This window comes from Mobula hypostoma, chromosome 24 (assembly GCF_963921235.1).
Source record: "Mobula hypostoma chromosome 24, sMobHyp1.1, whole genome shotgun sequence".
NCBI lineage: Eukaryota > Metazoa > Chordata > Chondrichthyes > Myliobatiformes > Myliobatidae > Mobula > Mobula hypostoma.
The window spans coordinates 48,335,916-48,363,475 of NC_086120.1; the positions used below are offsets into that span (position 1 = coordinate 48,335,916).

General features: G+C 41.9%; 1 protein-coding gene across 4 annotated transcripts in view; it reads right to left on the bottom strand.

The window, feature by feature from the left end:
* Nucleotides 1–27,560, bottom strand: part of LOC134337222 (nuclear factor 1) — a 501,291-nt gene that overhangs the window by 150,628 nt on the left and 323,103 nt on the right. For all 4 annotated transcript variants that reach the window (XR_010015951.1, XM_063032051.1, XM_063032050.1 and 1 more), the window contains exons 4-6: nucleotides 12,078–12,152; nucleotides 8,947–9,070; nucleotides 4,646–4,770 (exon numbers count right to left, since the gene is read on the bottom strand). Coding sequence is in view for 3 of the 4 variants with exons in the window: in XM_063032051.1 (XP_062888121.1) it covers nucleotides 4,646–4,770; nucleotides 8,947–9,070; nucleotides 12,078–12,152 (324 nt within the window). In the remaining variant the exon portion in view is untranslated. The remainder of the gene's footprint in view (nucleotides 1–4,645; nucleotides 4,771–8,946; nucleotides 9,071–12,077; nucleotides 12,153–27,560) is intronic.

A 27,560-nucleotide genomic window follows, 5' to 3' on the forward strand; every position in this document is an offset into this window, starting at 1 on the left:
CCCAGTGTTGGGGTATGTGAAATTATCTACTCTGGTTCAAGAGCCTGATAGTTGAGGGATTATAATTGTTCTTGAACCTGGTGGGGTAGGTCCTGAAGCTCTTGTACCTCTTTCATGATGGCAGCAGTGAAAAGAGAGCATGGTCTGATGACGGATGCTGCTTTCCTGCAACAGTGCTCCTTGTAGATGTGCTCAATGGTGAGGAGGACCTTACCCGTGTTGGACTGAGCTGTATCCACTACTTTTTGTCTTTTTTTCCATTCGATGGCCTATCTTTTTCTACCATCATCCCTGGCAGCCCAATCCATTCTCTGCTAAAACTTGCCCACATGTCTCTTTTAATCTTTCTCCCCCTCACCTTAAGTGCAAGTCCACCAGTACTGGACACTTCTACCCTGGGAAAAAGGATCTTACAGTCTTCCCTTTCTCTATCTCTGATAATTTTATATACCCCTATCAAGTCTCCAATGCTAGAGACCAGGGGTTCCCAACCTGAGGTTCACAGAGCCTTCAGTTAATGGTAAGGGTCCATGGCATAAAAAAGCTTGGAAACTCCTGTTTTAGGCCAAACAACCCAAGTTTCTCCATACTCTCCTTCTCTGGCTATCTACTGTATGCCAAGTCACTTCTCATCCTTCTTCTCTCCAAAGAGAAAAACCCTAGTTCACTCAACCTTTCCTCATAAGACACGCTCTCTAATCCAGGAAGCATCCTCCTCCTCTGCACCACCTCCATAGCCCTCATATCTAAATGGCAGGGGGGTGGGGGGGAATCAGAAGTGAACACCATATTCCAAGTGCGGCTTAATCAAAGTTCTTTACAGCTGTATCATGACCTTCTTGTTGGTTGTCCATTGTATCCGCCAATGACAGGAAACAAGGGCAGAAGAGACTTTAAAGTTGAAGAGCCATTGCACTGGAAGCCATTCCACTTGACCTCAGAAGTCTGGGTCCAGTGATACGAGTAGTCATCACAACTGGGGCTTTGCTTGGTTGCAGTGAATGACCATAACTTCTGTGCTGCATCATGCCCTTCGCTCTCCACAGAGCATTGCAGAATTTTCTTTCTGGCCACTGGATCTCACTGTTGATCTCATCCACCCAGTCCGCCAGAGCTGACTTCGAACATGACTTCCTCACTCTTACACTAATGCCCTGGCCACTGAAGGCATCTTCCTCACCACCCTTATCTACTGCTTGACTATCTTCAGTGAGCTAAGGATTTGGACCCCAAGATCCCTCTCAATATCAAGATTTACGATACAGTATCTTTTAAATTTAATGCACATAATTACTACAGTACCTACAGTACTGTGTAAAAGTCTTGGCACATATATATAGCTAAGGTACCTAAGTCTTTCGCAGTACTGTGGTAATCTTTTGTTTGCACTGTACTGCTGCAAAAAAAAATCATGACATATGTGAGTGATGATAAACCTGATTCTGATATGGGTCTTATTGCGGACTGAGAGTGGGAAGGAGGCAGGGAGAGGGGAATCACGTTGGGAAAAGGGGAAGGGAGAGTGGAGGGAGCGGGAAGCACCAGAGAGACATTTTGTGTGATCAATAAACCAATTGTTTGGAATTAAATGACCTTGCCTGGTGACTCAGGGCTGGTTGCGTCTGCAGCCGTGCCATCCACTCCTTCGCTGCCACCAGTCCCACACCCCTCCCACGGTGCTCCACCCTCGCCGTTCCCAACATTCTTTCTTCCTACCAGATTTACAAACTTGCTCTTTGCTCCACGTTGACAAATATAGTACCATCCAAAAGTCTTAGGCACCCCAGCTATGCATATCTCTAAGATTTCTGCATAGTACTGTATATTTTCATACAGTTTGATTTTCCTGCTGTTTTGGGGAAGTAGAATTCAGCCCGCATTTTTTGGCAAGCTGCTTCTATATTTATCTGACCCTTTGTCCTTTGCACCAGTGTGACTTCTTCTTTGATGATTGACCTTTCAGAGATGTTTATGCAAGGATCCAAACCAGCCACCGAGGACAGGAAGTATTGCAGTCAAAATCAGCAGGTTCTTTCCCACCACTGAGTACATCTACAAGGAGCCCTGCCACAAGAAAGCAGCATCCATCATCAAGGACGTTCAGTCCAGGCCATGCTCCCTTGTCACCGCCGCCATCAAGAAGGAGGTACCTTAGGTTCCACGCCACCAGGTTCAGGATCACTTATTACCCTACAACCATCAGGCTCCTGAACCAGCATGGAGACCTTCACTCACCACAACACTGAACAGATTCCACTACCTATGGACCCACTCTCAAGGAACCTGAATCATTAACGATCCTTAATAGACCATCAGGGAGGAGATACAGACACATAATCAATGTTTTAGAAACAGTTTCTTCCCCTCTGCCATCGGATTTCTGAATGGTCCATGAACCCATGAGCATATGTCGTGAAATTGTTAATTTAGCAGCAGAAGTACAATGCAATACATGATAATATAGAAAAAAAAGTAAATCAATTACAGTAAATATATAGGCATCCGTTAGTCTCGTGAGACCATGGATTTGCGCCTTGGAAGGTTTCCAGGGCGCAGGCCTGGGCAAGGTTGTATGGAAGACTGGCAGTTGTCCATGCTGCAAGTCTCCCCTCTCCACGCCACTGATGTTATCCAAGGGAAGGGCACGAGGGCCGATACAGCTTGGCACCGGTGTCGTTGCAGAGCAATGTGTGGTTAAGTGCCTTGCTCAAGGACACAACACGCTGCCTCAGCTGAGGCTCGAACTAATGACCTTCAGATCACTAGACCAACGCCTTAACTACTTGGCCACGCGCCAATACAAATAATATATATGTGTACTAGGTAAGTAAATAACTAAATTAAAAATAGTGTAAAAATAGAAATGATAAAAGTGAGGTAGTGCTTCTGAGTTCAATGTCCATTTAGGAATCGGATGGCAGAGGGGAAGAAGCTGTTCCTGAATCGCTGAGTGTGTGCCTTCAGGCTTCTGTATCTCCTACCTGATGGTAACAATGAGAAGAGGGCACGTCCTTCGTGATGGGGGTCCTTAATGATGGATGCCGCCTTTCTGAGGCACCGCTCCTTGAAGTTGTCTTGGATACTACAGAAGCTAGTACCCAACATGGAGCTGACTAATTTTACAACTTTCGATAGTTTCGTTCAATCCTGTGCAGCAGTAGCATCACCTCCCCCCACCCACCAGACAGTGATGCAGCCCGTCAGAACGCTCCCCACGGTACAGCTGTAGACGTTTCTGAATGGGTTAGAGGAGGACAAGCCAAATCTGCTCAAACTCCTAATGAAATATAATCGCTGTCTTGCCCTCTTCATAGCCCATCAATACGTTAGGACTAGGTTAGATCCTCAGAGATCTTCTAGCAATTTTTTTTATATATATACAGTATATTCTTCTTGTAACTTATATTGATTTTTTATGTATTGTGCTACTCTGCCACAGAACAACAAACTTCACAGCATTTGTCGATGATTCTGATTCTGAAACACAGAAATTCTCACAATCGTCTGCTTTTGCAGGGGCTTCCAGGGAGTTTTTGGCCAAGCTTACAGTAGAAATGCCCAGTGAAGTATTCCTCTGATGCACTTCTTGCCAGGTAAACGGCCTCGTGACTCCTTGAGCTGTGATCAGGAGCAGCATTTACAAGGAATAATTAGATTATGAGGACAGGCAGTCCTCTTTTATTGTCATTTAGTAATGCATGCATTAAGAATTGATACAATGTTTTTCCAGAATGATATCACAGAAACACATGACAAACCGATGTAATGCATGCCAGGAAAGGATTAATATGAGAGGCATAATTTTAACGTGATTGGAGGAAAGTTCAGGAGGGATGTCAGAGGTAGGTATTTTTACACAGGCAGTGAGGAATAGGTGGAATGCCCTGCTAGGGTGGTGGCAGAGACAGATACATCAGGGACGTTTTAAGAAAATCTTAGATAGGCACGTGGATGATTGAAAAATAAGGGGCTATAGGAAGGAATGGTTAGATTGATCTTAGAATAGGTTAAAACATCGCAGGCCGAATGGCCTGTACTGTGCTGTAATGTTCTGTGTTTTGTGTCAGGAAGGAATTTAAAACATTTTGAGAAATTAATTTTTAAGGTGTGAATGGACAGAAAGAAATAAAATCCACTGGCCACTAAAATTAAATCAGAACCACTGGCATATGTCTTGAAATGGTTTCTTTTGCAGCAGCAGTACATCATAATAAAAAGCTAAAAATTACACTAAGTACATAAAAATTAAAATAAGTAATGCAAAAACAGAAAAAAATATATTGAGGTAATGTACGTGGGTTCATTGTCCATTCAGAAATCTAATGGAGGAGGGGAAGAAGCAATTCCTGAAACTTTGAGTGTCTGTCTTCAGGCTCCTGTACCTCATAATTTTATAATTATTAGGTACTTTATAATTAGAACCCTGTACTTAATAATCCTAATAATTTTTTAACTGGTGTTACCTTTAACATGGATCCCAATAAAAGGATACACAATTTCTGAGGAAAAGCTTTGTCTTTTCCCCACATTATTGCAATATCATAAGCAACGGCAGTTCCGCCTGACAGGACATTCTGAATGGGCTCAAAGGAAAGAATACTGTTTCCACAGGGAAGGAATGTTGCAGGTTCGATTGTGTACTCACCTCCTTCCATCTCCTCTTGCCAGTTCCTACTGCTGCCCGCAGGGGAGGTGGGTGAGGGATAGAATTCTCCACCTGGGCTAGTGTCAATATCATCTTCCATCGAACCTGACTTATGCCTCTTACTCCTGCAAAGGATTAAAAAGAAAAGGCTGTGTTTATTGCTGAACATAGACGGCTCAGATGTTATATTTTCTGGTCTCTTTCCCTTCAGTGCACGCTGAGAATAACAGGTAATGGAAATTAGTTCCCGAGTGTGCCATATATTAACGTCTTTTCCCACCGGCGCAAACGGTACAAAGTTAATGGGAGCTCTCTCCAGGAATATATAGAGGTTCACCAGGATGCTGGCTAGATTAGAGGGCATGTGCTATAATGAGAGAGTGGACAAACTTGGGTTGTTTTCTCTGGAGCAGTGGAGGTTGAAGGTTAAAGAGGTTTATAAGATTATGAGAGGCTTAGATAGAGCAGACAGACAGTATCTTTTCCCCAGCAATGAGATGTCTAATACCAGAGGACATGCATTTAAGGTGGGGGGGGGGGGCTAAATTCAAAGGAGATGTGAGAGGCAAGTTCTTTACACAGAGAGTGATGGGTGCCTGGAATGCCCTGCCTGTGATGGTGGTCGAGGCAGATACATTACAGCTTTATTAGATGCTTAGGCAGACACATGAATGTGAGGAAAATGAAAGATATGGACATTGGGCGGGTGGTTTAGTTGGCCATTTGATTTCTAATTTATTTGGTTCAGCACAACTTAGTGGACTGAAAGGCTCATTCCTGTGCTGCACTGTTTTATGTTCTACTTTCCATAGAAACAGTTCAATAGGTTTCAGGTAAACCTCAGGATTTGTGCTTGCTACGTAGGCAAATATAAAAAGGGAGACGAACACTGTTAGTTTCAGAGACCTGTCATCAGAAAATAGTCAAGGTAATGCAGTCTGTATCTGAGTAAAAAATAAATATACATGGACCTCAGAAAGTCTCCATTTAGAATGTATTTCCAGTGGTGTGTGGAATATTTTGGTAATATTGCAAATATATTGCAATTATTTGTTGTTTACACAATTTTTTACGAGTTAAGTGCAAGAAGTAAGTGAATGGCATATGTCATTATGGCACCATGACATAAGTGAGCACCTCACTAGAGTGAAACAAAGTAGATGTTTTCCCCAGTCACTCCTGGTTTTCTTTCAATTAGTTTATAGAGTTACAAAACATAACACTTCCTTTATGGACTTAAACAATAAGGTCTTGCTGAGCAGAGAAGTCATGTATTTATAAAGATAAACGTTAGCTTCATTTGTCACATGCACATTGAGACATACAGTGAAACACGCCATTTGCATCAACAACGAACACAGACTGAGAATGTGCTGGGGGCAGCCCACAAGTCTTGCCATGCTTCCAGCACCAACACAGCATGTCCATAACTTACAAACTCTTGTGCTGTTTATTGTTGGTACTGTGTTTTGCACCTTGGCCCGAAGGAACACTATTTCATGTGGTTATATTCATGTATGGTCGAATGATAACACTGGACAGCTAATATTTTGCTCCTGAAGACTTTTGGGTGTATCTTATGGATTTTGGGCTGCTGATCATGAAAATCAACATGAAATTTCCGTATCGTGCACTATTTTTTAAAATCACCTATATTTGTTATTTCAATTCATAATTCAAGTCATTGTGTTGCCCACAATGAGGTGCAACATGTCACTAAAGATTCATTTTCTGCATTCCCATTTAGAATTATTCGCTGTAAATCTTGATGCTGTCTGTGATGAGCATGGTGAAAGGTTTCACCATGACATTGCAGTCATGAAGAAAGGGTATCAGGGCAACTGACATCCATCAATGCTGGCTGATTATTCGACACTGAGAACAAATGAAAATCATCAACAAAACATCTTTAGCTTAATTGAACCATTGCAAAGCATCAGCACCATTATGCAATTAAACACATTATATTCAATGAAAGTTAATTTTTTGTTTCTCCAAACTCTTACGTGATACAAGTAGGCTGAAATTATATGTGTGTTCAGCTTCACCAGGTCTATCATAAACAAAAAAAAAAAATTCTCAGGAAGCAAAACTTTCAAAACAATTTGTTGTCTAGTGTAATTAAGCTTGAACTTACTATTGTGTATGTCTTTGGAATGTGGAAGAAACTGGAGAACGTGGGAGGCAACCCACATAGTCCATTAACTCAGGATTGTAAAACAACTTACTCTGTCATCTGAAAGACTGATAGCATGAGGTACATAGCACAATGTTAATAAAGGTTGCCCTTTTTATTAACACAAAGTTCAAAGTTCAGAGTAAATTTATTATCAAAGTACAGTACATGTATGTCACCATATACAACCCTGAGATTCATTTTCTTGCAGGCATTCAAAGTAGAACAAAGAAATACAATTGAATCAATGAAAGACGACACACAAAGACTGACAAGCAACCAAGGTGCAAAAGATGATAAACTGCAAATACAAAAAACAAATAATAATAATAAGAAGAAGTAAACCTCCGTGAACTTCAGTTCCGAATGTTATTTGTTTACTTTTATTGTTTGCATGATTTGTCTTTTTTCTGGACATTGGGTGTTTGACAGTCTTTTTTTAATGGGTTCTATTGGGTTTCTTTGTTTCGTGGCTGCCTGTAAGGAGACAAATCTCAAGGTTGCAGACAGTATACAGTGGCATGCAAAAGTTTGGGCAACCCTGGTCAAGCTTTCTGTGACTGTGAATAGCTAAGCAAGTAAAAGATGAACAGATCTCCAAAAGGCATAAAGTTAAAGATGACACATTTCTTTAATATTTTAAGCAAGAAAACTTTTTTATTTCCATCTTTTACAGTTTCAAAATAACAAAAAAGGAAAAGGGCCCAAACCAAAAGTTTGGGCACCCTGCATGGTCAGTACTTAGTAACACCCCCTTTGGCAAGTATCACAGCTTGTAAACGCTTTTTGTAGCCAGCTAAGGTTCTTTCAATTCTTGTTTGGGGGATTTTCACTCATTCTTCCTTGCAAAAGGCTTCTAGTTCTGTGAGATTCTTGGGCCGTCTTGCATGCACTGCTCTTTTGAAGTCTATCCACAGATTCTCGATGATGTTTAGGTCAGGGGACTGTGAGGGCCATGGCAAAACCTTCAGATTGCACCTCTTGAGGTAGTCCATTGTGGATTTTGAGGTGTGTTTAGGTTCATTATCGTGTTGTAGAAGCCATCCTCTTTTCATCTTCGGCTTTTTTTACTGACAGTGTGATGTTTGCTTCCAGAATTTTCTGGTATATAATTGAATTCATTCTTCCCTCTACCAGTAAATGTTTCCCATGCCACTGGCTACAACACAAGCCCAAAGCATGATTGATCCACCCCCGTGCTTAACAGTTGGAGAGGTGTTCTTTTCATGAAATTCTGCACCCTTTTTTCTCCAAACATACCTTTGCTCATTGGGACCAAAAAGTTCTATTTTAACTTTATCAGTCCACAGGACTTGTTTCCAAAATGCATCAGGCTTGTTTAGATGTTCCTTTGAACCTTTTGAATAGACTGATGTACTGAAATCTAAACACAAGAGATTCTGCAGATTCTGGAAATCGAGAATAACACAGACAAAATGCTGCAGGAACTCGGTAGGTCAGACAGCGTCAACAGTTGGCGTTTCAGACTGATTCCTTCATCAGGACTGGACAGGAAAGGGGAAAGGAGCCAGGATAAGGTGGGTGGGTGGGGGAGGGAGATGAAGTGAGAAGCTGGGAGGTGATAGGTGGAAAAGGCAAAAGGCTGAAAAAGAAGGAATCTGATAGGAGAAGCGAGTGGACTGTGGGAGAAAGGTAGGGAGGAGGGGCACCAGAGGGAGGTGATAATTACACCCCCACCAATCTAGAGAGAGGGGCATTCACCTGCCCCTCCTACGTCTATCACCTTCACCGCCACCCAACCAGACGAAGAGTGCTGGAATGGTAATTATTTTGTTCATTTCTATCAGCCCAAATTATTGGAATCATTTGATACTTCTCCGATCAAAGGCTCTAACTAAAATCGGCTCCTTAAAAAGAAAGCAGCGGAAGTTGGCACCTTATTGACTTCGCGGGAAGATCGTGGCTGTAGCTATAAGTACAGCCTACAGCGTGTGCAGGTTCCTGATTAGTCAGGGTGTCAAAGGTTATGAGGAAAAGGCAGGAGAATGGGGTTGAGAAGTTATGCTAGAGCAGACTCGATGGGCCAAATGACACAAATCAGCTCCAATGCCTGATGGTCTTATGGTTATTGGTCCCTCATGAGCTGCACAGTTCGGACACATACCCACTTGATGAGCTGCTTGGCAGAGTCCTCCTCATGCCTGTACTTGGTGGGTTCAGTTCGTAGGCTAAGTGTCCTTGTAACTCTCCGAGAGAGAAGTTCGGTCCTGCTCCTGTCACGATGGGGGCTGAAAATTAAAGGTTATCAAAACAGATTAAAATCTCTAAGCACAAGCAAAACACACTAAATGCTGGAGGAATTCAGCAAGTCAGGCAGTGTCTATGGAAGTGAATAAACAGTTTTGGGCTGAGACACTTAATCAAGACTAAAATCTCTCAATCAAATCTAAATTAAAATCTCTAAGCAACCTTGGGTTTAAAAGTTTGTACAAGCCACAATGAAGCCTGAACTGAAACTGTCATTATTGTATAACCAGTTTAACACTGAGTAACTGTAACCACAGAATACATGGGTTGAGTGATTCACATCCAAATGTTCATATTTTGTACAGAATATATACAGAAGTTTGTGAAAATAGTTATGGTGATACAGCAACACCTTTTGCAAGGATAATATTCAGAACCAGAATTAGAATCAGATTTATTATCATCGACATATGTCATGAGATTTGTTGTTTTTGCAGTAGCTGTTCAGGGCAATACATGGGATGAAAGGGTTAACTTATGAGGAGTGCCTGATACCTCTGAGCCTGTACTTTCTGGAGTTTAGAAGAATGGGGGGTGGGGAATCTCTCTGAAAACTATTGAACATTGAAAGGCCTAGATCGAGTGCATATGGAGAGAACGTTTCTAGATCGAGTGCATATGGAGAGAACGTTTCTAGATCGAGTGCATATGGAGAGAACGTTTCTAGATCGAGTGCATATGGAGAGAACGTTTCTAGATCAAGTGCATATGGAGAGAGTGTTTCTTATAGTGGGGGAGTCTAGAGCCAGAGGTCACAGCCTCAGAACAGAGGAGCAGCCATTTACAACAGAGGTGAGGAGGAATTTCTTTAGCCAGCAGGTGGTGAATCTATAGAACTTATTACCACAGGTGGCTGTGGAGGTCAAGGCACTGGGTATATTTAAAACGGAGATCGACAGGTTCTTGATTAGTCAGGGTGTCAACTGTTATGGGGAGAAGGCAGGAGAATGTGGTTGAGAGAGGTAGTAATCAGTCAGGATGGAATGGCAGAGCAGACCTGATGGGCCAAGTAGCCTGGTTTTGCTCCTCTATCTTATGGTCTTACATAAAATGTGATTGTTATGATCAGAAATATATTAAAAATGGTTAGGCAGCGCAAAAAGTCAGCAAAATGGTGAAGCTTTGAATGAATATATTCCCCAAAAACCTTGTTTAAACTTCCAACTAAACAAAGCAAAACTTTGTCTCCTTCTGTTTCTTCCAGCCACACTCTGATGCACATCTGAATGGTTGTGTTCCATCACTGTAGTGAGTAGCCTTTGATCTTTAGAGAGAGAGAGAGAATGGGGAGGAGAGAGAAAGAGAGAGGAGGGAGAGAGAGAGAGTGTGAGAGAGAGAGAGAGAAGAGAGAGAGGGGAGAGAGAAAGAGAGAGAAAGAGGGAGAGAGAGAGAGAGGGAGAGAGGGAGAGAGAGAGGGGAGAGAGAAAGAGAGAGAGAGAGAGAGCGAGCGCGTGCGCAGTGTCTGTTCCTAACCACCTCAGTGGAGACAGTTCCAGACAAGTAACTGTCTGCATTGTGTTCTGTTCTGGTCAAAGGAAATTTACCAGGATTCTGCCTGGATCAAAGAGCATGTCTTATGAGGAATGCTCTTTTTCTGAATTACTTATTTTATATAAATTTAAAAACCAACAAATTTCATAACATATGTTAGTGATCATAAACCTGACTCTGATGTGTTGAGTGAGTTAGGGCTTCTCTTTTTGGAGTGACGGAGGATGAGAGTTGACTTGGTAGAGGTGTAGAAGATGATAAGGGGCATAGATTGAGTGGACAAACAAAGACCTTCCCAGGACAGAAATGGTTAATAGAGGTGGCATAATTTTTAGGTGATTGGAGGGAAGTATAAGGGGGAGATGTCAGAGGTAAATTATTTACACAGTAAATGGTGGGTGCATGGAATGCACTGTCAGGGCTGGTGGTAGAGTCAGGAACATTTGAGACCACATGGATGATAGAAAAATGGAGGGAATGTGCAAGGGAAGGGTTAGATTGAGTTTAGAGTAAGTTAAGAGATTGTCACAACATGGTGGGCTGAAGGGCCTGTACTGTAATATTCTGTGTTCTTTAAACATTTTCTATAGTTTTTAACTTTATTAGATATTCATGCTAATGGAGGACAGTTTAGGGGAGATGTCAAGTAGTTTTTTTACTCAGAATGTTGGAATGCACTGCTATGGGTGGTGGTAGAGGCTGATAGATTAGAAACATTTAGAAGGTTCCTAGAAGAGCACATGGATGAAAGTAAAAATACCACTACAATCACCCTTAGCAGGGTGTTCCACACACCCAACAGCCTCTATGTGAAAAACTTGCCTCTGACATTCTACCCCCAGAGTTACCCGCCAATAACGTTAAAATTACGCCCCTTCCTATAAACCATTTCTACCCTGGAAAAAAAGGTCTCTGGGTGTCCACTCAATCTATGCCTCTAATCATCTTGTACACCTCTATCCAATCACCTCTCATCTTCCTTTGCTCCAAAGAGAAAATTATTAAATTACTCTTAATGAATAATTTTAAAACAACATCATACCTAAAACATTTTTGCCTGTTTATGTACTTAAGTTACAAAAGGCTGTTATTCCTTATAACAAATCTTAGTGGAACATGTATATATTTGTTTATTTATTGACTGAACTATAGTGCAGAATAGGCCCTTCTGGTCTTTCAAGCCACGACGTCCAGCAACACCTGATTTAACCCTAGTTTAATCACAGGACAATTTCCAATGACCAATTACTAACCCTACCTTAATCACGGGACATTTTCCAATGACCAATTACTAACTGGTATGTCCGTGGACTGAGGGAGGAAACCCAACTATTCCATGGGGAACACATACAAACTTCTTACAGATGATAGCAGAACTGAACTCCAAACTCCGACTCCCTGAGGTATAACAGCATCTCACTAACTGCTAGGCCACTGACGCACAGCGAAATGTCTATCAAGTTTGTATAAGGTGGTATAAATAAAAATGACACTTACTTCTCGATACTTGCACAAGCTCATTCACATTGAAGACACCTGAAGTCACAAAACTTTCTTGAAAATCCGTGTGTTCTGTAAAAGACAAGAGGATGAACTGTTTCTGGCTCTTTGGAGAGATAAAGAGCACGACAAATGCTTAGTGTGAGTGAAGATGTGGGGGAAACTTTGCACATTGCACAGGTACAACATGAGTAACCCTTAAGCCACAAGATAAACTGATAGGAACAGCAACAATGTGTCCAAAAAATACTTCCAAGGTACAGGATTCAATATGTTTAATGTCATTTTTAGTACACAAGTGTAAAAGAGAGTGAGATAATTGTTACTCTGGATCCGATGCAGCACAAGATAAAGAACACAATAATAATATACATAATAAATATAAATACATAAGATAGCTTCTATACACAGATTGATTGTATGTCCATAAAGTGATGCTAGGCACAGGAGTGTCTGTACATAAGGTGACTGACAGGAAGTGATAAAGTAGTGGTGTTTGAGGGTGTGGTGGGGTGGGTTAGTGGGTGGAGGTGTTGATCAGCCTTACTGCTTGGGGAAAGTAACTGTTTTTGAGTCTGGTGGTCCTGTCATTGATGATACATGATGTCTTCTCTGATGCGAATGGGACAAACAATCCATGAGCAGGGTTGGTGGGATCCTTTATGATGTTTCTGGCTCTTTTTTGGCATCTTTCTGAATATATATCCTTGGTGGTGGGTAGGCTGGTGCCAGTGATGTGTTGGGTGATCCCGCTGTGCCATTATATTCTGCCTTTTCCCATGGTGCATCCTCACAGCTGCATCAGAATCACACATGGCACGTCAAGTCAAAATCAGAATCACACATGGCACGTCAGAGTCAACATCAGAATCAGTCCATGAGCAGGGTGAACGAGTTGGTAAAAACTGTGTCATTAAACCTAGCATACATTAACAAGTCTGTTCTGCATAAAACTTTAGAAATTCTGAAGCATTGCCTCTCCGAAAGTTCTTCTGTGGTCAGCTCTTCCAAAGTCCAAGTGTAATCTGGAATAGCGAATGTGGAACAGTGGTGTTTGTTGGTGAAGAACCAAACAGCTTTGTATTAGCATGTGCCTAGGAAGTTCAGTCCTCACTTGCAGCTGAAGTCCACCCAGTAAACTCCAGCATTGAAGAACACTACCGTTGGGAAGATTACACTTGAATCCTAATCATTATTGAGAGACATTGTATGATTATGATGTCTCTAACAATTAACTATCAGCACTGAACCTTGCATTCACAGTTTGCAATTTTCATTGTGTAATGATCTGTGCTGTGAAACATTACATGGCTTTATGTATGTCAACAATAAATGCCAAGTTTTATTCTTGCAATGGAAAACCAAAATCAGAATCAGGTTATTACCACTGATATACATCCTGGAATTTTTTGTTTTACAGCAGCAGTAAAGTGCCTGACTTAAAATTACTACAGGTTACAACAAGAAATATATAAAAATATAAAAGTGCAAAAAGGGAGAAAAATATTGAGATATTCAGTGAATTTCAGTGACCACAGTGAACAAATATATAAAAGGATGAAGTTGCTTGGTAGAATAGAAGGCTTTTCAAGAGAATTTTGAAGTTAAGGAAATAGAAATGCAGCAAGATTTACGAGTGGCTGGCATTATGACACTGAACTAATAATCATTAGGACCAGTGGGTACAACCTCAGAATACAAGAACATCCCTTTCGAACAGAGATAAGGAGGAATTTCTTCAGCCAGAAAGTGGTGAATCTTTAGAATTCAGTACACAGGTAGATGTGGAGGCCTAGTCATTGGGTATATTTAAAACAGAGGTATTCAGTGAAATGTGAACTCAGTCAACTCCATCATGGGCCCTAGCATCCACAGTATCCAGGACACCTTCAAGGGTTGCTGACTCAAAAAGTCGGCGTCCTTCATTAAGAACCCTTATCACCCAGGACATGCCCTCTTTTCATTGCTACCATCAAGGGAGAGGTACAGGGGCCTGAAGACACATACTCAATGATTCAGGCACAGCTTCTTTCCATCTGCCATCAGATTTCTGAATGGACAACGTACCCATGAAAGCTACCTCACTACCTTCTTTGCATTATTTATTTAATTTAACTTTTTAGTGTGTGTATGTATATGTGATATGTGTGTGTGTATATATATATATATATATATATATACACACACACACAGAATTAGGCCATTTGGACCATCTAATCTGCTCCATCACTCAATCATGGCTGATCCTTTTTTCCTTAGCCTCACTCCATGGCCAATCAAGAACCTATCAATCTCTGCCTTAAATACACTCAATGACCTGGCCTCCACAGTCGCCATGGTAATACATTCCACAAATTCACCACCCTCTGGCTGAAGAAATTTCTCTGCATCTCTGTTTTAAATGGATGTCCCTCTATCCTGAGGCTGTTCCCTCTTGTCCTAGACCCCCCACCACCATGGGAAACATCTTTTCTACATCTACTCTGTCCAGGCCTTTCAATATTCAAAAAGGTTTCAACCCCCCCATCATCCTTCTAAATTCCAGCAAGTACAGACTCAGAGCCATCAAACGTTCCTCGTATGATAACCCTTTCATTCTCAGAATAATCCTTGTGAACCTCCTTTGAATCCTCTTCAGTGCCAGCATATCTTTTCTGAGATGAGGAGCCCAAAGGAAGTAGCCCAAGAAATAGTGGATGCATTAGTGATAATTTTTCAAAACTCGTCAGGTTCTGGACTAGTTCCTGAGGATTGGAGGGTGGCTAATGTAACCCCACTTTTTAAAAAAGGACGGAGAGAGAAACCGGGGAATTATAGACTGGTTAGCCTAACGTCGGTGGTGGGGAAACTGCTGGAGTCAGTTATCAAAGATGTGATAACAGCACATTTGGAAAGCGGTGAAATCATCGGACAAAGTCAGCATGGATTTGTGAAAGGAAAATCATGTCTGACGAATCTCATAGAATTTTTTGAGGATATAACTAGTAGAGTGGATAGGGGAGAACCAGTGGATGTGGTATATTTGGATTTTCAAAAGGCTTTTGACAAGGTCCCACACAGGAGATTAGTGTGCAAACTTAAAGCACACGGTATTGGGGGTAAGGTATTGATGTGGATAGAGAATTGGTTAGCAGACAGGAAGCAAAGAGTGGGAATAAACAGGACCTTTTCAGAATGGCAGGCGGTGACTAGTGGGGTACCACAAGGCTCAGTGCTGGGACCCCAGTTGTTTACAATATATATTAATGACTTGGATGAGGGAATTAAATGCAGCATCTCCAAGTTTGCGGATGACACGAAGCTGGGTGGCAGTGTTAGCTGTGAGGAGGATGCTAAGAGGACGCAGGGTGACTTGGATAGGTTGGGTGAGTGGGCAAATTCATGGCAGATGCAATTTAATGTGGATAAATGTGAAGTTATCCACTTTGGTGGCAAAAATAGGAAAATAGATTATTATCTGAATGGTGGTCGATTAGGAAAAGGGGAGGTGCAACGAGACCTGGGTGTCATTATACACCAGTCATTGAAAATGGGCATGCAGGTACAGCAGGCGGTGAAAAAGGCGAATGGTATGCTGGCATTTATAGCAAGAGGATTCGAGTACAGGAGCAGGGAGATACTACTGCAGTTGTACAGGGCCTTGGTGAGACCACACCTGGAGTATTGTGTGCAGTTTTGGTCTCCTAATCTGAGGAAAGACATCCTTGCCATAGAGGGAGTACAAAGAAGGTTCACCAGATTGATTCCTGGGATGGCAGGACTTTCATATGAAGAAAGACTGGATGAACTGGGCTTATACTCGTTGAAATTTAGAAGATTGAGGGGGGATCTGAATGAAACGTATAAAATCCTAAAGGGATTGGACAGGCTAGATGCAGGAAGATTGTACCCGATGTTGGGGAAGTCCAGAACGAGGGGTCACAGTTTGAGGATAAAAGGGAAGCCTTTTAGGACCGAGATTAGGAAAAACTACTTCACACAGAGAGTGGTGAATCTGGGGAATTCTCTGCCACAGGAAACAGTTGAGGCCAGTTCACTGGCTATATTTAAGAGGGAGTTAGATATGGCCCTTGTGGCTACGGGGATCAGGGGGTATGGAGGGAAGGCTGGTGCAGGGTTCTGAGTTGGATGATCAGCCATGATCATAATAAATGGAGGCGCAGGCTCAAAGGGCCGAATGGCCTACTCCTGCACCTATTTTCTATGTTTCTATGCTTCTAAAACTGGTCACAATACTCAAGGTGAAGTCTCACCAGTGCGTTATAAAGCTTCAGCATCACATCCTTGCTCTTATACTCTCGGCCTCTTGAAATGGATACTAACATTGTATTTGCCTTCCTCACCACTGACTCAACCTGCAAGTTAACATTCAGGTTGGTCTGTACAAGGACTCCCAAGTCCCTTTGCATCTCAGATTTTAGGACCATTAGAAAATGAGGCTGGAGATTTTTCTCCCCGTTTTGAAAATAGTCTGCACAGTTATTTCTTCTACCAAAGTACATGACCATGCATTTTCCAACATTGTATTTCATTTGCCACTTCCTTGCCCATTCTCCTAATCTGTCTAAGCTCTTCTGCAGCCTTCCTTAAACACTATCTGCCCCACCAATCTTCGTATCATCTGTAAACGTAGCAACAAAACCATCATCTAAATCATTGACATACAGCATAAAAAGAAGTGGTCCCAACACCGACCCCTATGGAACACCACTTGTCACTGGCAGCCAACCGGAACAGGAACCTTTTATTCCCACTCAATGACTCCTATCAATTAGCCAATGCTCTAACCATGCCAGTAATATTCCTGTAATACCATGGGCTCTTAACTTGGTAAGCGGCCTCATGTGTGGCACCTTGTTGAAGGCCTTCTGAAAGTCCAAATATACAACATCCACTGCATCCCTTTTATCTATCCTACATGTAATCTCAAAGAATTCCAAGAAGTTTGTCAGGCAAGAGTTTACATTAAGCAAACCATGCTGACTTGTCCTATCTTGTCCTGTGTCACGAAGTAATCCAAACCTCATCTTTAACAATTGACTCCAAAATCTTCCCAACCACTGAGTTTAGGCTAACTGGTTTATAATTTCCTTTCTGTTGCCTTTCTCCTTTCCTGAAGAGTGGAGTGACAGTTGCAATTTTACAGTCCACTGGCACCATGCCAGAGTCTAATGAGTTTTGAAAGATCATTACTAATGCCTCCGCAATCTGTACTGCCACGTCTTTCAGAACCCTCGGGTGCAGTTCATCTGGTCCGGGTGACTCATGTACCCTTAGGTCTTTCAGCTTTTTGAGCACCTTCTCTCTTCTAATAGTAACTGCATTCACTCTCTTCCCTCCCACCCTTCAACACCTGGCACACTGCTCGTGTCTTCCACAGTGAAGACTGATGCAAAATACTCATTTAGTTCACCTGCCATCTCCTTGTCCCCCGTTATTATTTCCCCAGCCTCATTTTCCAGCGGTCCTATATCCACTCTCATCTCTCTTTTATTTTTTACATACTTGAAAAAGCTTTTACTATCCACTTTGATATTGTTTGCTAGCTTGCTTTCATATTTCACCTTTTCCCTCCTTTTGATTCTTTTCGTTGCTCTCTAGGTTTCTAAAAGCTTCTCAATCCTCTGTCTTCCCACTAATTTTTGCTTTGTTGTATGCCCTCTCTTTTGCTTTTACATTCCCTTGTCAGCCACAGTTATACTATTTTGCCATGAGTATTTCATTGTTTTGGTACTACATCGATCCTGCACCTTCCTCACTTTTCCCTGAAACTCATGCCATTGCTACTCTGCTGTCATCCCTGCCAGTATTTCCTTCCAATCTACTTTGACCAGCTCCTCTCTCATAAAACTGTAATTTCCTTTACTCCACTGAAATACTGCTACGTCAGACTCTGCTTTCTCCCTATAAAATTTCAAGTTAAACTTAATTATATTGTGATCGCTGCCTCCTAAGGGTTCTTTTACCTTAAGCTCCCTAATCACCTCTGGTTCATTACATAACATCCAATCCAGTCTAGCTGATCCCCTAGTAGGCTCAACGACAAACTGCTCTAAGAAGCCACCTTGTAGGATTAAACAAACTCAGTCTCCTGAGATCCATTACCAACCTGATTTTCCCAATTGACCTGCATGTTGAAATCTCCCATGACTATCATAACATTGCCCCTTTGACATGCCTTTTCTATTTCCTGTTGTAATCTGTGCTCCACATCCCGGCTACTTTTGGGAGGCCTGTATATAATTGCCATCAGGGTCCTTTTATCCTTGCAGTTTCTAAACTCAACCCACAAGGATTCAACATCTTCCAATCATACATCACATCTTTCTACTGATTTGATGCCATTCTTTACCAGCAAAGCCATGCCACCCCCTCAGCCTTCTATCCCTCCGATATTATGTGTAACCTTGGACATTTAGCTCCTAACTTCAGCCACGATTCAGTGATGGCCACAACATCATACCCAACAATCTGTAAAAGTGCAACAGGATCATCCACCTTATTTCTTATACTCCGTGCATTAAGATATAAAACTTTGCTACCTTTTTTGATTCTGCATCCCTAATGCACTCATAGTATTGGCTGCAATTATGTCCAATTATCTGCCTGCCCTTCCTGACTGTCTGACCACACGCTATCTTTGCTTTTTTTACCATCCACCCTATCCTGAATCCCTTCACTCCGGTTCCCACCCCCTGCTTAATTAGTTTAAATCCTCCCAACAGCGCTAACAAACCTGCCCGTGAGAATATTGGTCCCCCTTGGGTTCAGGAGCAACCCGTCACTTTTGAACAGGTCATACCACCCCCAGAAGAGATCCCAGTGATCCAAGAACCTGAAGCCTTTCCCCCTGCACCAGCTTCCATCAGTAATGATGGATACCGACTTACTGAGGCTTTGCCTATTGAACATGGCTGGGGAGGGTAGTTCCCATGATGGAGCTGGCTGAGGTTACAACCCTCTGCAGCTTTTTCCGATCCTGTGCATTAGCTCCTTGATACCAGAATATTCTCTAGGGTACATCTATAAAAATTTGCTGGAGTCCTTGGTGACATACCAACTCTGTCAAATTCCAAATGAAATATAGCCTCTGGCCTGCCTTCTTTGTAATTGCATCAATATGTTGGGCCTAGGATGCATCTTCAAAGATGTTGATTCCCGGGAATTTGAAGCTAATTCTGTATCTGATTGTGGTTAAACATCCCAGCAGGTCAGTTAAGATCAACTCCAAACAATAGGGATTTCTGTTAAACACACCCAGCTCTAATGAAATCATTACCATCTTGCAGAACATTATAAAGGGTTCTAAGAGATGTCGTAAATAACTGGCAGTATTGTTTGTGGACCTTGTCAAGGGCTGTGACTCGTCAATTAAGGATAAAGGTAAGCTTTATTTGTCTCGGGTACATTTTTCTTCTTCTTAAGCCCATCACCCCTGCTGGGGCACAGGGTGCCAACAGTAGCTCTGTCCTGGGCCAGTCTTTCAATATATCAAGGTGTAGAGTCATAGAAAACTACAGCACAGAAGCAGGCTCTTCATCCCATCCAGTCCGTTCTGAACCATTTAAACTGCCATCTATCTACACCTGGGCCACAGCCTTCCATACTCCTCCCATCCACGTACCTAACCAAACTTCTCCTAAACGTTGAAATTGAGCAGATGGAATTTAATGCAGACAAGTGCAAGGTTTTACACTGTGGTAGGATCAATTATAGACAATAGACAATAGGTGCAGGAGTAGGCCAATCGGCCCTTTGAGCCAGCACCGCCATTCACTGTGATCATGGCTGATCATCCACAATCAGTATCCAGTTCCTGCCTTATCCCCATAACCTTTGATTCTGCTATCTTTAAGAGCTCTATCCACCTCTTTCTTGAAAACATCCAGAGACTTGGCCTCCACTGCCTTCTGGGGCAGAGCATTCCACATATCCACCACACTCTGGGTGAAAAAGTTTTTCCTCAACTCCGTTCTAAATGGCCTACCCCTTATTCTTAAACTGTGGCCTCTGGTTCTAGACTCACCCATCAGCGGGAACATGTTTCCTGCCTCCAGCGTGTCCAATCCCTTAATAATCTTATATGTTTCAATAAGATCTCCTATCATCCTTCTAAATTCCATTGTATACAAGCCCAGTCGCTCCAATCTTTCAACGTATGACAGTCCGGCCATCCCGGGAATTAACCTTCTGAACCTATGCTGCTCTCCCTTAATAGCAAGAATGTCCTTCCTCAAATTTGGAGAACAAAACTGCACACAATACTCCAGGTGTGGTCTCACCAGGGCCCTGTACAGCTGCAGAAGGACCTCTTTGCTCCTATACTCAATTCCCCTTGTTATGAAGGCCAACATGCCATTAGCTTTCTTCACTGCCTGCTGTACCTGCATGCTTGTTTTCAGTGACTGATGTACAAGAACACCTAGATCTCGTTGTACTTCCCCTTTTCCTAACTTGATTCCATTTAGATAATAATCTGCCTTCCTGTTCTTACCACCAAAGTGGATAACCTCACATTTATCGATGTTAAACTGCATCTGCCATACATCCGCCCACTCACCCAACCTGTCCAAGTCACCCTGCATTCTCATAACATCCTCCTCACATTTCACACTGCCACCCAGCTTTGTGTCATCTGCAAATTTGCTAATGTTACTTTTAATCCCTTCATCTAAATCATTAATGTATATTGCAAACAGCTGCGGTCCCAGCACTGAACCCTGCAGTACCCCACCGGTACCATTCCGAAAGGGACCCGTTAATCGCTACTCTTTGTTTCCTGTCAGCCAGCCAATTTTCAATCCATGTCAGTACTCTGACCCCAATACCATGTGCCCTAATTTTGCCCACTAATCTCCTATGTGGGACTTTATCAAAGGCTTTCTGAAAGTCCAGGTACACTTCATCCACTAGCTCCCCCTTGTCCATTTTCAATTAGGTCCTACATAGTGAACAACAGGGCACTGAGGAGTGTGGTAGACAAAACAATCTGGGAATACAGGTGCATAATTCATTGAAAGTGGAGTCACAGGTATATAGGGTCATAAAGAAAGCTTTCGGTACATTGGTCTTCATGAATTAAAGTATTGAGTACAGGAGTTGGGATGTTATGTTGAAGCTGTATAAGATGTTGATGAGGCCTAATTTGGTGTATTGTGTGCAATTTTGGTCAGCTACCTACAGGAAAAATATAAACGAGGTTGAAAGAGTTCAGCGAAAATTTACAAGAGGACCTAAGATATATGGACAGATTGAATAGGTTAGGATTTTATTCCTTGGAATGTGGAACGTTGAAGATAGAAGGAGGATTTGATAGAGGTATACAAAATTCTGAAGGGTGTAGATAGGGTAAATGCAAGCAGGCTTTTTTCCACTGAGGTTGGATGGGACTACAACTAGAGGTCATGGGTTAAAGGTGAGAGGTGAAAAGTTTAAGGGGAACATGAGGGGAATGGTCTTCACTCAGAGGATGATGAGAATGTGGAATAAGCTGCCAGCACAAGTGGTACTTGCAAACTCGATTTTAACATTTAAGAGAAGTTTGTCTAGGTACAAGGATGGTAGGAATATGGAGGGCTATGGTCCCATGCATGTCAGTGGGAATAGACAGTCTGAAGGGCCTGTTTCTGTGTTATACTTTTCTATGACTCTATTACTATGACTAGGTTTTTTATAATTATAATCCTGTACCTCGTAATCCTAATAATTTAAAAACTGGTGCTACTTTTAATGCAGAGGAGGGCTAGATCCTAATAAAAGGACAGACAATTTCTGAGGAAAAGAGCAGAAAAAAATAGTGTGGTAGTGTAATAACTGCCGGGCCGTGAGTTCAGGTTGTGGTTACAGAAATGAAGTAACTGTCATCTGCTAGGAAATGTAAAAGAAAAACTCAGTTGCAAATTCAATCCAAATTTGAAACAAGGTCAGCCTAACATTACGTCAGCTCCCGAAGAAATATGTTATCATGTTAACTATAATACAAATCTGGGTTGTGGTAGCATTTTGGCATTCATAGGGAACATGGGTTAAAGTAGATAATATACTGTAGCACCCACACCATGTTTCACACTAACAGCTCTGCCCACAAGAAAAGACTAGCTACTTCCTGAACTTGGTCTTTCCCGTCATCAGACAGATAGTGGGGGGGGGGTTGCCTGTTCATGCACAGGTACATCCTCCCCTCCCTGACCTTCCTCCTCCTACAGATTTCTGTTTGAGTGTCTTGAGCAATTCCTCACTGCCCGCTTCTTCTGTGGCACAGTTGATTCTGTTTTTGAGTAACAGTTAAAAGCTATGACAGTCATGATTACTGAACTTTCCAGTAACTGCTTTTTTGCTCTCTCTCAGCTATCAGTTAACCACATCAGAAGTTCTGTTTTCTGGGGAATTTTTAAAGCAGCTGCTGGAACTAGAAAGTCACCACTAGAGTTAACCCCAGGAGGTGGCATACAAAACGCTGGAGGAACTCAGCAGGTCAGGCAGCATCTGTGGAGAATGATGAACAACTGAGACCTTTCATCAGGACTGGAGAGGAAGGAAGCAGAAGACAGAATAAGAAAGTGAAGGGAAGGAGCACAAGCTGGCAGGTGATGGGTGAGACTAGGTGAGGGGGGAAGGTGGGTGGGTGGATGGAGGAGGGGGATGACGTAAGAAGCTGGGAAGTGATAGGTGGAAAAGGTAAAGGAATGATTGTGTTGAGGTTGAGAGAGTTCATCTCCAGGTTCCTAGGTACAAACATCAACAGCAGCCTGTCCTGTTCTAACCACATTGACTTCATGCCCAAGAAAGCATCACCAATGCCTCTACTTCTTCAGGAGGTGAAAAACAAAATTAGCATGCCCCTGTCAAGTCTTACCAGCTTTTACAAATGCACCATGGAAAGCATTCTGTCTGGATGCATAATAGATTGGTATTGCTGCTGCCCTGCTTGCGATTGCAAGAAACTGCAGAGAATTGTGAACACAGTTCAGCAGATCACAGAAACCAGCCTCCCATCCACGGGCTCTGTCTACGCTTCTTGCTGCCTCAGGAAAGCAACCAGCATAATCAAAGACCTCACCACTCTGGACACTCTCTCTGCTCTCTTCCTCCCATCAGGCAGAAAATACAAAAGCAAGGAAGAATGTCCCACCAGGCTCAAGGACTGCTTCTACCCTACTGTTATCAGACTCTCGAAAGGACCTCCTGTACGATTTGTTGGACTTTTGGCCTCACAGTCTGCCTTGTTATGACTTTGCCCTTTATTGTTTACCATCTTGGGTACTAGCCTACAAAGTACCCAGGACATCTTCGGGGAGCGGTGTCTCAGAAAGGCAGCATCCATTATTAAAGACCTCCAGCACTCAGGGCAAGCCCTTTTCTCACTGTTACCATCAGGTAGGAACTAGAGAAACCTGAAGGCACACACTCAGCGATTCAGGAACAGCTTCTTCCCCTCTGCCATCTGATTCCTAAATGGACATCGAAGCTTGGGACACTACCTCACTTTTTATAATATACAGTATTTCTGTTTTTGCACGTTTAAATAAATTTTTTCAATATACCTAATTGATTTATTTGTTTATTTATTATTATGTTTTATTTTAATTATTTTTTTTCTCTCTCTGCTAGATTATGTACTGCATTGAACTGCTGCTGCTAAGTTAACAAATTTCACGTCACATGCCAGTGATAATAAACCTGATTCTGATTCTGAACTGCACTGTATTTTTCCGTGAACTTTTACACTTTATTCTGCATTGTTAATGTTTTACCTTATTCCAGCTCAATGTACTGTGTAATGATTTAATCTGTATGAACAATATGTAAAACAAGCTTTTCACTGCATCTTGGTCCATGTGACAATAATAACCAATACTTAGGATGTTGTGGGAAGGAAAGGAGCTTGCTGGAACCCTGACAAAGATTCTTGACATTTTCAAAAGCTAAAGGATAGCTAATGTTGTGCCTTTATTTAAGAACAGCCGGTGGGGGATGGGGTGGTGGTGAAATAACTACAGGCCAGTGAGCCTTACATCTGAGGTGGGAAACTTTTTTGGAGGGATTCTGAGAGAAGCACATTCTCATCTTTACGCTACAAGTGCACTGTCGAGAGCATTCTAACATGTTACATCACTGTCTGATACGGAGGGGCCACTGCACAGTATCAGAAAAAGCTGCAGAGGGTTGCAAACTCAGCCAGGTCCACCATGGGCACCAGACTCCCCAGCATTGAGGACACCTTCAAAAGGTGGCATCCGTCATTAAGGACCCTCATCACCCAGGACATGCCCTCTTCTCACTGCTACCATCAAGAAGGAGGTACTGGATCCTGAAGACACACATGCAACATTTCGGGAACAGCTCTTTCTCCTCTGCCGTCAGATTTCTGAATGGACATTGAACCCGTGTACACTATCTCACTACTTTTTCCTCTCTCTTTTTGCACTACCTATTTATTTCATTTTTTAAATTTATAATTCTTATCATAATTTATAGATTTTTATTATTATGTATTACAATGTACTGTTGATTCTGATTCTGACACAGGACTGATTTGCATTTGGAGAGGCAAGGATTGCTGAAGGATAGTCAGAATGGCTCTGGACACTGATCATCTCTTACCAACATGACTGAGCTTTTTAAAGAGGTGACAAGAACACTGATGAGGTCAGGAACTTCATCATGTGATTTAGCAAGACCTTTGACAAGGTCCTGCATGATAGGTTGGTCCAGAAGGTTAAAACATGTGGGTTCCCACATCACACAAACCAATCTTCCGTCCGTGGACTCACTTTACACCGCACGCTGTCGGAGCAGTGCTGCCAGGATAATCAAGGACCACGACCCACCCAGCCAACATACTTTTCGTCCCTCTTCCCTCCGGGAGAAGGCTCAGGAGCTTGAAGACTCGTACGGCCAGATTTGGGAACTGTGATAAGACTGCTGAACAGATCCTGACCCAGATCTGGGCCGTACCCTCCAAATATCCGGACCTGCCTCTCGGTTTTTTTGCACTACCTTACTTTCCATTTTTCTATTTTCTATTTATGATTTATAATTTAAAATTTTAATATTTACTAATTTTACTATTTTTAATATTTAATATTTGTAATCCAGGGAGCAGGAAGCGCAGAATCAATTACAGTATTGCTGTGATGATTGTACATTCTAGTATCACTTGTTTGGCGACAATAAAGTATAAACTATAACAGTTCCAGGGTGAGCTAACCCACTGGGTACAAATGGGCTTGGGATAAGAGTTAGAGGGTGTAGTGTAGAGTTGTTTTCAGATTGAAGGCCTGTGGCCAGTCATGTGCCACAGGAGACTGAAGACAGTTTGACATGGAGGGGCCACTTTACAGGTTTGGAAAAAGCTACAGAAGGCTCTAAATTCAGCCAGCTCCATCATGGGCACTAGCCTCTCCAGCACTGAGGACCTCTTCTAAAGCTCATCCACTTCAAAGTTTGATGTGTTGTGCATTCAGAGATGCTGTTCTGCGCTCCACTGTTGTAATGCATGGCTATTTGAGTTACTGTCACCTTCCCACCAGTTTGAATCAGCCTGGCCGTTCTGCTCCGACCTCTCTCACTAACAAGGCATTTTCACCCACTGAATTGCCGCTCACTGGATATTTTTTGTTTATCACACCAACCTCTGTAAACTTTAGAGACTGTTGTGTGTGAAAATCCCAGGAGATCAGCAGTTTCTGAGATACTCAAACCACCCCGTCTGGCACCAACAATCATTCCATGGTTAAAGTCATTTAGATCGCATTTCTTCCCCATTAAGATGTTTGGTCTGAACAACAACTGGATGTCTTGACCATGTCTGCATGCTTTTATGCATTAAGTTAGTGTTACATGATTGGCTGATTAGATGTTTGCATCAATGAGCAGGTGTGCAGGTGTAATAAAGTGCCCATTGAGTGTATTTATAGCAAAGGGTTCCCAGTCTCATTTATGCTATGGACCAATGCCATAAAGCAAAGTGTCTATGGACCCCAGGTTGGGAACCCCTGATCTAGAGCTTCTAAAATTTGTTTTCTAGTTTTTATATACATGATGTGAATGTGGGTTTGATTTCAGCATTTAAAAGAAGTCTGGATAATTATATGGATGGGCAGGATATAGAGGGCTATAGTCCAGGAGCAGGTCAATGGGACAAGGCAGAATTGTATTTTGGTACAGACTAGATGGGCTGAAGGGCTGTTTAAGTGCAATAGTGCTGTATGACTCTATAAACAATAATTGAAAGAGAACAGAAGGACAACTTGGTATGATCAGGGGGCTAATTTACTTTTCAGTGAATTCTTTCTTAAGTTTGCTGTACAATTTGTATTTAAATTACAGTGGATTCTGGTTAATTGGGCCTTGGGCTAATTGGAGCAGCGGTTATTTGGGACAACTCTTAAAGAACAAAATCAAGCTGAGAAAACACCCAGGATTCCCTTCGTTTATTTGGGACACTGCCACTTAATTGGGACAGGAGACTGTTGCCGAACAGTTTCTAACTAGCATCAGTCATGTGCATTTGTGTGGCCGCTAGACTCTACAATATGCTTCGAGAGAACAATTTTTAAATAGTATCACTTGCATGTGTTTGTGTTCAAAAAGCAGTGTCACTGACAGTTCGCAAGTAATAGAAGTAAGACAATTCAGAACTGTTTTGCTCACTGCAGTTACAAGCATTCAGGCTTGGAAAAATGGCTGGGAGAGGAAGTGAAATTACTTCACTACTTCAACAAGTTTGGAACTATGAAGATTTGAAGGTATCAACAATCATCTTGAATGTTACAATGAAAATGAAGATTTGGAGAATGCAATCGTCAAAAACATTCTAGGAAAGCAGTCCATTCTCTTCACTAGGTGTCAAGATAATGGACTGCTTTTGATGATTGCAGTATACACTGGATGAATTTCTATGTCCATAACTATGAGAAGTTAGTACACTGCTTTATAGTACAGTAGTAGCATTGGTAATGTTATAATTTATTCTGTATTCCATTTAAATACATAATATGTTACTCAGTTAAATTGTAATTTTCCTTTTTTATGCCTTTTTAATTATTTCCATGAAACTTTGCTAATTGATCAGCCATTTAATTGGGCCAAAATGGATTGGCCCTAATGTGTCCCAATTAACCAGAATCCACTCCATTTTCAAAAATATATCAGCGTACCTGCTGTTATATTCAAATTGTTGCTTTACCCTTTGAGAAAACTGAGTTTATGATTACTAAATAAAAATCTCTGATGATAGTGCATGGTGATTAATGTATCACCAGCTGTGGTAAATCAGGCTTTTCGATACACTACACTGTACATTGTATTATTAGAAACATTTATTTACAGTGATATTTATTTACTGTGACTAAGTGCAACTCAGCTTTTATTATGCAGCTCTGTGGGTGGTTTATGGGTGCTTTGGATTCTGATTTCTATGAATGTGATTTATTCTCTGATAACAATAAATAATAACCTTTGCTTTCCGAATATTCC